The sequence below is a fragment of the Schistosoma mansoni genome, chromosome W (genome assembly GCF_000237925.1).
Source record: "Schistosoma mansoni strain Puerto Rico chromosome W, complete genome".
In the NCBI taxonomy this organism is placed as follows: Eukaryota; Metazoa; Platyhelminthes; class Trematoda; order Strigeidida; family Schistosomatidae; genus Schistosoma; species Schistosoma mansoni.
Window position 1 is genome coordinate 22,218,958 of NC_031502.1, and position 12,047 is coordinate 22,231,004.

General features: G+C 34.9%; 1 protein-coding gene across 1 annotated transcript in view; it reads right to left on the reverse strand.

Annotated features, from left to right (window-relative positions):
• Positions 1-4,051: 4,051 nt before the first annotated feature.
• Smp_170250 (putative gc-rich sequence DNA-binding factor) overlaps positions 4,052-12,047 on the reverse strand; it is a gene marked incomplete at both ends in the record, with an annotated part of 19,020 nt that continues 11,024 nt past the window's right edge. Inside the window, 4 exons of the mRNA XM_018788991.1 lie at positions 4,052-4,100; positions 6,150-6,267; positions 6,409-6,649; positions 9,040-9,106. Of these exons, the coding sequence (XP_018654479.1) occupies positions 4,052-4,100; positions 6,150-6,267; positions 6,409-6,649; positions 9,040-9,106 (475 nt within the window). The remainder of the gene's footprint in view (positions 4,101-6,149; positions 6,268-6,408; positions 6,650-9,039; positions 9,107-12,047) is intronic.

The following is a 12,047-nucleotide window of genomic DNA, read 5'->3' on the forward strand; positions in this document are numbered from 1 at the left end:
AACGACATCATCAGCACAAACCTCTACCTGAAGTTTGTGCTGATGATGTCGTTCAGAAGAATGATGAAAGCTCCACGACCAAATCATCCAGCTCAAAGAACAAAACTCCATCAAAAATAACAATTTTCAAAATATTCCCTTTACTTCATTTCATTTAGATGATTGAATTATTTAAACAATATCATACATACATAAACATTGAATCCCTTTTTCCCACTCCCTCTTCTCAAAATAATCATGATATCATAAAAAAAAATTTTATAAATACTTCCCGGAATAAAAACACAAAATAATCATGGATATGAACTATTATTTTTTTTCAAAAATTATATTTAAAAAGAGAAAAACAAATAGGGGAGGGGGGGTCATTATAAATAAATCAGGAATGATTTTTCCTCTTTTTTTTATTAATTTCAATAATATAAACATTGAACCATTTTAATATTTAAGGTAACTAAGTTCATTTTAATTGTATCGAAGATAAATAGTTAGATGGATGGATGGATAGATAGATAGATGTGACTATTTGTCATTAATGCTATTTAAATTGAAATAATAATAATAATTGAGGTCATCGGTTATACAATAGAATAAATAATTATGAAGTATACAAATGTAAAGAATAAGGGATTGATTTGGTGTTGTTTGTCCCTATTCATCTTTACTTAGAATGTTTGTAAGGCAATCCGTACAAGATTCATATATGCCAACAAGAGATGGATCAATTGCAGTCTTAAATAATAATGGGAAGATACAAACAAACAATACCAAGTGAATTTAAACTTCACGCCATTGCACAAGCAAATAGCTATTAGGACTCAGTAGCTAAGTAGATAACGCGATGACGTTTGAGTCCCGGAGTGATCAACTCTGGGATGCAAGTACATCCAGCTGATGAGTCCCAAATAGGATGAAACGTACGTCCTGGATTCTACTGCTAGTCACTACCCATCTTTGTTTAAAAAAGCGTAGAGAATGAGGTGTTTTCGAGGTAATCTCTCTTTTTTTACTAAAAATGTAGGTCAAGTTATTTTATAATTTCATATTTCATTAGCCAAATCTATATTAGTATAATTATTACCGAATCATAAGTTTTATTAGAATCAAAACTAATGATAATATATCTAGTTCCTTGAATTGAAATAGATTGGATGAAGTTTGAATTTATTATAATTTGACTGGATATCAATGAATCTGATCATTCAATTATTATTGTACATTCGACGATAAACTTAAAACATGATAGATTTACTTCTGTTCGGATAGATAAATGGTATAATTAGACCTTGTATCATAAAATTATTGAATATTTGATCGAATGAACTGAAAAATATGTTATTTAACGTGACTAACAGTCGGTTAGCCAATCGAATATCAACTCGACATATGCAAGTACAGAACAGACCTCAGACAATGAAACTACGGAAACAACGGTATGTCTCTAGTGTTCAATTACCGTGGAGTTGTTAAGATGTTAATCGACAATATTGAGTGCTAGTAGATCAATATATCTCGTTCTGCAATTAGTTTAAAATGAAAACCATTGTCCTTCTTGTATCTGTGTGTCGAAGCATTTTCGTACAATTTTTAAATATATGTTTCAACACACTGATGGCTGGGACATGTGTTATGTATGCCTAACTACTGCTTACATCGACGCTGTCTGTTGTAGAAATAGTTTGGAAAAAAGCTAGAGATGTCGAAATCAAGACGTGAAACCAATCTTTGGAGTCATTACAGTTGGGCTAAGATATTTAAGTAGGTGTAGAACACTTGGTTGGAGGCCATGTGATTATTGTAACGCATGGTTAGACTTTCAGTAATATCACTCAGAATCGTATGGGATATTGGAGGCATATTCACTCCTTATTTCCCTCTAAAACCTAGGTTCCGAAATCTTCATACACCTTTTTCCTTGTTCTATATTTAGTCTTTTCTACTATTACTACTACTGATACAGTTACCAATTCGACTACTCTGAGATTTATGTAGAGATAATTTCATCTCGCCGTGCTAATGTAGTATGGCAACTTGGACAGATGCATATGTGTTAAGTTCCACTCAGAGTATGATGATACGATTTAAAATACACCATAGTTAAGTAAACAATCATAAGTAGTCAAAGCCTTTTCAAATATAACGTAATTACTTTGAAGCACTTATCTTTTAAATTCTCACGAATATTCACTCAAATATCATCGCGACTCTAAAGATCATTTTTAAATAATCAACTGGACGGAACTCGTCACCATACATTAACTTCCTTGATTATGATCAGGCATTTGAAAGCGTGGATATGATCTGAATGGGAAAAATTCCTACTTCATAAAACAATATATCTTTCTTGTCAAATCATCAGTTTGTTTCAGTATCGATGTACAAAGTTTATTGAACAAAACCGGGATACAATTGACAAATCAAGCAGTAAGATTAAAAGTAGTGACTTAAGATCAAAGGATGAAGCCACACTTCTGGCTCCATAGAGGTGTAACAGCAATAAGATGTTTCCCTCAGATAACCAGCATATGCAGTAATGACATGCACAGTGAAAGGTAGATCAGAAAAGACTAGCTATAAAAATAATATATCTTAAATCCCCCCATGGATTATCGTAGCTGGCCGTAAGCCCTTTAGACTATGTAGTTAACATATTAAGAACTACTAGCCGTGAGTGACTGATCTGAGAAGATTGTCGTTTAAGTTCTACAGTTACGCAACCAGATCATCAAAGTCACCCTTAATCCAGTTTCTTCTTGAGGCACCTCAACAAAAGGTATCCTTCCACGTTGAGGGCAACCATTAGGTGACAGATGCCAATATACACATCACTACCAGAACTTAATATTACCTTGTTCATAATTATCTGCAAATTGGTATATATCATTCAGTATATACACATTAATAATTTTTCTGGTTAGCGTTTTTTTAGCGAGTTGGTTTTCTACGGGATGGGGTCGCTAACCTCATGTTCAACCCTCCTCCTTTACTGGCAGTAGCCACAGACGGAGTGGGTGGAGACGTGGAGAACTAGGAAAGCCATCATCCAGAAGATACAAGTGTTTACCAACAGTTGTCTACGCAAGATACTTGAGATCCGCTGACCAGACACTATTAGCAACAAGTTACTGTGGGAGACAACGAACCAGATTCCAGTGGAAGAAATCAAGTAGAGGCGCTGGAAATGGATAGAGCACACTTTGAAGAAATCATCCAACTGCATCACAAGACAAGCCCTCACATTGAATCCTGTAGGCCAAAGGAGAAGAGGAAGACCAAAAACATATTACGCTGATTAAATAGAGACAGACATGAGAAGAATGAACAAAAACTGGATAGAACTAGAAAAGAAAGCCCAGGACAGAGTGGGTTGGAGAATGCTGGTCGGCGGTCTATGCTCCATTGGGAGTAACAGGCGTAAGTAAGTAAGTAAAAAGTAATATACACATTAATGATTATCATAGTAAGCTATGTATCATCATAATATAAAACTATCATAAACTGACGAGCTGTAAAAAACAAGTAACAGCTCTATGACGTACTACCTTTGCTTGTTTTTTTCTCGTAATAAAATCCCATATAAAACTTCATTATTCATTCGTCTATATAGTTTAATCATAATAAAAAAAGAGATGCCATAAAATGGAATAAAAGTCATAACAAGTCTGGACAAAAAAAATAATAATCATAATAATTCGAACACGTTAGATATTGGTAGGTAGTAGTAGTAGTAGTACATCAGGGGGATAACAACAACACTATACACCACTCAACGTATATATATATATATATATATTCATAAAAAGAAGAAAAAAACATACATTGAAAGGGAATCTTCGGTACTTCTTTTTTTTACAAGTTTAAATGTATTTTTCTTCCAAAGAAAAACCGGAAAATAAACATGTTTTTCACTTAGAAACAAAATGAATATATTCATCGATGATATTATTAAAACAAAACTATGTACATATATATATGCATATAAACATAGACACAGATACACACACACACACTTGAATGTAATGTAGGTATTTCATCATAGATATATATAGGATCAATTCTTTAATAAATCTCGTAGTTGTAACAACGTTCCCATACATTCCCTGTAATAGAAACAATATAAATTATTATTATTATTATCATTATTATTATTAGTAGTAGTAGTGTAGTAGTAGTAGTAGTAGTATCGTTTTTATAACGAAGCAAATATTAAAGAAGTTAAAACTGGTTTTTCGTATCATTAATTATTGTTCGCACGCATTACTTAGTCCCAATACTAGAACGAAATGATCGTCCAATGTTTCCAGGTCTTCAATAATGGTCTAGCTTAGATCAAATCGTGATTTCAACTGTGAAAATTATTATATTGTTATGTAGTTACTGAATAACTAGACTACTATGGTATCTGTGTTCCTTTCATCATGACCTTTCGATCACCTCATTAACTACGATTGTAGGATTTACTCATTCTTAATTTGTTACCAGTCTATTACTCACAGCCTTCGCTATTCACAGCCAATTTTGGCTTGTTTACATTTTATGGTGTGATGCGGTCCGGTATATCTGTATATAAACCAAGTCTATTCGAAATATGAATATTACAGAAGCTGGTTGTGGACTTTTGTACAGGGTAAAGAGGAGGGCTTGTGAATAGTGGAAAGTCAGTCAGTCAGTCAGTCACAACGTAGAACTTCGTACGTACGTACATCAATTCGAGTTGCCATACCACATTAGCACAGAGATGCAGTTTTCGATTCAAATCCCATAGCGGTAGTAGTAAAAGTATACGCATTATGTGAAAGATTAGGGTTGTTGTCCCTTGGGCATATATATATATAATATATATATATATATAAATGGATCATTCTAGTATATATAAAAGACATCAGAAATCACAACAAGATTATTGAAGCCTTTTGGAATATGTGTAACACACAAACTAACAAAATCACTTCAATCAATACTATGCAAACCAAAGGACAAAATGACAAAAAATGAAAAAAACTGGATATCATCTACAAAATAAATTGTTTCAACTGAGGAAAACATTATATCAGATATAGTGGACACCCTCTTCACTTTCCCTTACACGAACATTAATTAACGGTCAAACGCCATGACGTATCCTCGCAGGTACATCCGGCTGACGGGTTCCAAATAGGACGAAACATGCGTCCGAGATTCTACTGCTAGCCACTACCCATCTTTGCTTAAAAAGCGAAATATAATAATAATATAGTTTAAGGCCACGGTAACCAAAGGGATAAGACGTACTTCTGTTGTACGCATAGTTCTGGCTTCAACTCATGGATGTTAAAAGCTTCTGCAGTTCTAAGGAGTTGGGTACGAAGAAATCTAGATAGGTTTGGACAAATTGTATAAACAGCCTTAAAATCAACCTGTTGGTTAGTGAAGTGATTAGAGTCGATTGCATGTTCAAGAATGGAGCTTCTAACTGCTTTCCTCTAATCCTTGTAGAACCACACTAAGATATAATCGCGTATCCGAGTTACATATACTGACAACAATAACACTGTATAACACTAACTAAACTTTATACATGTAGGAAACTTTATATTTTAAATATATAAAGACATAAATTCACTTGGTATTGTTTGTTTGAATCTTCCCATTGATTTTTAGGACTGCAATTGATCAGTCTCTTATTGGCATATGTGCATACTGTGCGTATTGCCTCGATATAGCCTTAATTCACAAGCATTATAAACAAATGGATAGACAGTGGCTAGCAGCGGGAAGATTCAAACAAACAATACCGAGTGAATTCAAACTTCACCCAATTGCACAAGAAAGTGGCTATCAGGACTCAGTAGCTGAGTGGATAACGCGATGGCGTTTGAAGCGAAAGGTACCAGGTTCGAGTCGCAGAGTGAACATCAACTCTTAGATGCAGGTACATTCAGCTGACGAGTCCCAAATAGGACGAAACGTGCGTCCTGGATTCCACTGATAGCCACTGTCCATCTTTGCTTATAATATAATTATATAATTCAGTTGTGCTAATCAACGGTTTATTACGGTAAACTTTCAACTTACTACCCATAATAAGCAAATAGATAGATGTGTGTAAGAAAGTGAATGATGTAAACATGAGATTAATAGCATAGATGATATGATACAAACAAACATACCGTTCAATGATTTGAATATCTGCCTGACCAACATTAATATCTGAATACATACGAGTAGGTGGTATATTTTCTAATAATTGTGTTAAAAATCTTTTAATTTGACTAAGTGGATCTGAAACTACAGTTAATGATGTTTGTTTTGAAGATTCATCATTATCATCATCATCATCATCATCCTTATTATTATTATGATCATCATCTTGTTTTACTGAAGTAATGGATGATTTCAACCATTCACGAGGTAATAAATCAACTATACTTTTTAATTTTTGTACAGCATCACGAAATGCTAATGAACCAGATTGATCAATTGATAGTCCAATAGGAAATGGTGAATTCATTGGTGTATTTGATTTTTCTTCATTTGATTTCAGGGTAACAACTGATAATAAACAAGCTAATCCAATTAGTAGATAACGATTAATTAAACAAGTAAGACTAATATGCTTTAATGTATCCATACTGAGTAGATTGATCCATAGTAGAATATTTTTTAAAAGCTAAAAATGAACAGAATGAATGTAACACTTTATTCGAAAAAAATAAAATGTTACTTTAAATGAATTATAATATACGTGAACTAACTAACGTTAACTAAAGTTCGATGAAAAATTCTAGTAGACGGCCGCTTATGCTATACTATCAGCAACAGTGTTTTATGGGAGAGGACAAACCAACTTCCAGCTGAAGAGGAAATTAGGAAACTAAACGTTGGAAGTGGATAGGACATTTATTGAGGAAATCACCAATGTGCGGAAAAGAGGAAGGCCAAAGAACACGTTACGTCGGGAAATAGAAGTAGATATGAAAAAAGATGAATAGCAACTGGAAAGAATTGGAAATGAAGGCTCAGGACAGAGTTGGATGAAGAATGCTGGTGAGCGGCCTATGCTCCTCAACGAGGGGTAACAGGCATATTTTGTTTTATTTTATTTATACACATAAATATTGGTACAAGGAAGCACCAGATACATATGCGCCGCACAAATCAAATGAGATTTGTGTGAGGGCTGTGATAATTCCCAGGTGCCCAAACTGAAACAGGTGGTTTTCTTAGAGGGCCATGCCTGGAGCCTTCGATCTAAAGGTCTGATCTACCATACCACATTAGCACAGAGATGCAGTTGTCGATTCAAACTGAAACAGGTGGTTTTCTTAGAGGGCCATGCCTGGAGCCTTCGATCTAAAGGTCTGATCTACAAGGCAGTGGAGCATCGTGAGGAGATGCAGTCACATGGTAGCCGGTGACCAACGATTGGTTTATACGCCATTTGTTCCTTCAGGATACTGGAGCCCATGTGTACCTTTGGCTTGGAATCAGGGTTTTCCAACTCCCCTAGTTGGACTCGCCGTGTCCACCAACCCGGTTAAAGCGCCGGACATTCGCTTTTCGTTCTCTCAAATTCGTAAACAACACCCCCGCCACGAGAAGGCAGTGAGTAGGACTTCCCTGGTAGTGACTGTATACGCGTGGCCATGTGAGAGCATTTCGAGAGGGAGAGCGGACTCTCCCCACTCTCGGCCATACCAGGGCATTTGGGGGCCGCTTATGCTCCTTTACGAGGAGTAACAACGCGTGTAATGTAAAAAAAGTAAGTAAGTAAGTAAACCAAATCTCACATACAAAATGATCACCAATTTAAATATAATAACTCTCTAAAATCAATTCAAATAAAGTCTGATATATGTTTGATGAATTTACTGTTACGCTTTATTTTAATTGGCTAATAATTGACTATAGAAGTAAACTAGAATATTAGTACAGGAGTAAATTGAAAGAAATTTAGGGGAAGTCAAACTAAAACGTGGTATTAATTCATGTAATCATTCAATATTGAACTGAGCCATCTAGGTGTAAATATGGACTATCTATTTGGGATTCTCATGATAACCGCCACCAGAGGTCAAAGATAGTTGGGTGACATAGCTCAGAATCACTCGCAGCGGTGCAAGATGAATTCATTGTTTATTTTCCCCTTGATCATGAATTCCAGTACTCTTTCATACATACCTTTCCACTGACTTTTTAAATCATATTTCTACCGTTTAGTCATTCTTTTCTATCACTGTTAATATATTAATTTGATGGGTTTTTTCGTTATTTTCATCTTGTCGTGCTAATCAATTATGGCAAATTGGGCCAGCATACATCTGTGTCGGGCGGTATGTAGATGATGGCTGTGTTTATTAGAACGTCAGGCCGTTGTTAGTGTTATTTGATCTTCTACATAGAAGACAAAGAAACCAAATTTAGAAACAATTTCACACTTGATCCAGTCAATAGGATGGTAATACATTAAGGATGATTAATTTCAATATAATGTGTGCTACACCAATACCAACAACCAATATCATATCGTTTTGTCATTCAGTATTGATCAATCTGCAATATGGCCACACAAGCCCGAATATTTTGCTTTAGTTGTCTCTCGTCAGCAAAGTATGTTTTTACTCTTTAAGAGAACTGATGTGCTCCTTTGTGAACGATTTGGACCTACATCACCGTCAGTACTGAATGTTATATCCACAAGTTATAACACTGACGTCTATTAGTTGAGCACAAATTGAAGCTTTGATGGTAAATGACTAACCTGGTAGAAACCAAGGTTTTCCACAATAAATTTCTGAACAGAGATAGGCAGTAAAACATAAGATCTGGGTTGGTGAAGTATTCCATAGTAGGAAGAAACGGATGCTCAATCCTTTCCTTTCCAATGGCTATATATCTAAAGTTAGGCCTTGATGTAACCATCTAAATGGATGGGAACGTTGATACCATATCATAGTGATGATTAACTGTTTTAAACGTTCCTACACAACTACCCAACAGAAAATATTTTAATATAAAGTTAACGATTATAAAATTAGACAATAAAAAAGAGCGTATCACCTTTAATCCCATATTAAATTGACGCTCGAAGAATATGAAAGCCGGACCTTGACGATGTTGTATTAGACTGTAATATAAGACAAGGAAAAGAAAAAAACACAAGTAACTTTAAGCAAAACGAGATCTAGCAAAGAACTTTGGAAGGCATTCTAAACAGCTGATTGCAAAAACCTTACACAGCATTATGGAGAGGTAGTTTAATGGTTAGAGTTTAAGTTCCGTCCTACCTACCCAGGTTTGGTCACCTAGGTAGTATCAATAGCCGTTACATTTAAAGTGTAGCTCATATCCAAGTACCCGGTGAATGAGTTAACTAAAGATATCAAACATAAATCTGTGTAGACGGGAAGTCGTTTCCATTGACCGATATGATGTGCATATACTTCATCTGCTCATAAAGACCCATGTATAGAGGTTGTTTATCAAACAACATACCTCGAAGTAGGTGGGACAGAGTTCAAACAGGCATCTACTGAATGAAAAGGGAGCGCTTTAAACAATCAAACTATAAAACTGTACAAGTTTTAAAAGTGATATCATTGAAAATAATTATTTCATTACTAAAACATACTAATAGTAATCATTTGTTGTAAATGAAACTAGGTACTTAAATCGAAAATATCATCTCTCTATGCTAATAGATTATAGTAACTTGAAGAGAGATGTGCATAAGTACAGATTCTACGTTGTGACTGACTAACTGGCTAAATCGAAATCTTAACTTAAAATCAACAATTGATGTAAGAATATCATGTAATATTGTGAATGACCTATTAAGTACTATACACATTTGTTGTATCCCGAAAAGAATTGTGAATGGTAACTTTTGAGGACTATTTATGGACCAATGTGATATGTATATTTCCCATTGTTTAATTGCTAAGTAACTTAACCATTCATATTCATGTTCCTCTTATTATAAGCTTTATTTTGACCTATAGACTATTATTATACGATTTACCATTCTTGAGTTATTCCCAGTCTATTGATTACTGTTCCCCCTATTCACAGCCACATTTAGTTAAATCTTGTACAAATGTTATTTTCTATTTTATTGGTACGACGTGGTCTGTTTGATTGGTATATAAACCCAGAATGTTTGAGAATAATGATTCATATTGCAGAGGCTGTTATTGGTGTTCTGGACTTAACTGGCTGTGCTAGGCAGATAGCAGGGCCGATACGCACTCTAGACTGCTCGTATGGATTTCGTGTGTCACTGTCCCAATCGATAATTCGCTGCTCTCTAATTGGCGGTTTTTATCACGTCATACATTAGCTGGGCATCCACTCGGCCACAAGATATAACAACATTCACTTTACACAACTTCTATACATATACATAAACATATAGAATACAAGAAAAAACAAACAGTAATAGTTAAATGACAACGTTTTCTTTCTGATACATTCCTACAATACACTTGTTATCCATTGTGTTTTGTTACTTATTTGTTTACCGATATATAAAACAATTTGCATAATAGAAGAAAAAAGAACTAATTTGTAATATCACGTCTTCAACTTATTTATCAAAACAACAACAACAATAAACAATAACTATTCAAAGAGAAATAAAGATGGAGGGGAAGTAGGAGATTTCCAGAATGTTGATTTAATGAATATTTACTATTTTAATAAAATAATTAAACGATAATAGGCATCATTGTCATACTACTCACATTCTTATGGTGTACATTACATTACAACAATTACTACTGCTGACACTACTACTGTGGTGTGTGCTACTTATGTCGACAGGCATAAGTAGTATGTAACACCAATCAGAAGTGGAACGCCTGGTAGCAAAAGGTTAAGAAAATCGAATCGAAGAGAATGGGGACAGAGAGTAATTGTAATAGCAATGAAGGAACGATGAAGATTGAGACAATTGATGAAGGATTTGCAAACGAAATATTTAATTTAAGGTTTTCACTCTGTAATTTTGTCTTAAACAATATATATTGGCTGTCTCCACCTGAGTTCTCGTTCACTACACTACTACTACTGTGGTGTGGGTTACTTATATCTACATAAGTAATATATGGTGATGGTCAGACATAGAATGTATTTCAGCAGACGATCGATAAGGGAAGAACAGGAACGGAACGCGATTGGTATGAAAATGCATGAACAATGAAATCAGAGACGATGGAGTGATATTTGCACAAGGAATAGTCAAGATTGAGACAATTGATTGATAGTTTGCAAATTACTATTTACTGTATGGTTGTCAGATTTACTGAGATATTCTGTAATTTTGTGCTCAAATACATTCGACTGGCCCCACACGTGTCCTGTTCACAACACTACTACCGAATGATATCAAAGCAAACACTAGATATCTATTTCCGCTTATATGTATTGGTTTGTGAATAGTCTTCCCAATGATCTTTAGAACTGCAGTTGTTTAGTCTCTTTTAGGCATATACGGAACCTATGTGAATTTTTCCTGTATTGTCATTAAGTGACAAGCACTATAAGCAGGGATAGATGGTGGTTAGCGGCGGAATCCAGAACAGACGTTTCACGCCCTTTTCGGGATTCGTCAGCTGGATGTACCTGGATTCCAGTGTTAATATTCACACTCTAAAAGTTGAACTCAGTACCGTTCGCTTCAAACGTCATCGCGTTATCCCCTTAGTTACTGAATTCAGATACCTACAGCCTTGTAAAATGTGGTTGTTGCTTTTTCATGTTTTTTATGTTGTCTTAATGAATTAATGTAAAAAACATTGACCCAAAAACATCGTCTGTTTATCCCATCACATCACTTATACATTTCAAATTTCAATCACCACAAGATCCCTTTGGTGTTTGGAAACATGAAAAAATTATTTGTCAAGTTAACTCGCTAAAAAAGTCATTAATAATAATAATTTTCACAGTTGAAATCATGAGTCAATGGAAGCTAGATCACCATGGAAAACCTGGAAGCATTGAACGGCCAAGTCGTCCTATTGTGGAACTCCTCAGCAGTGCGCATCCACGATCCCGCACTCGCGAAA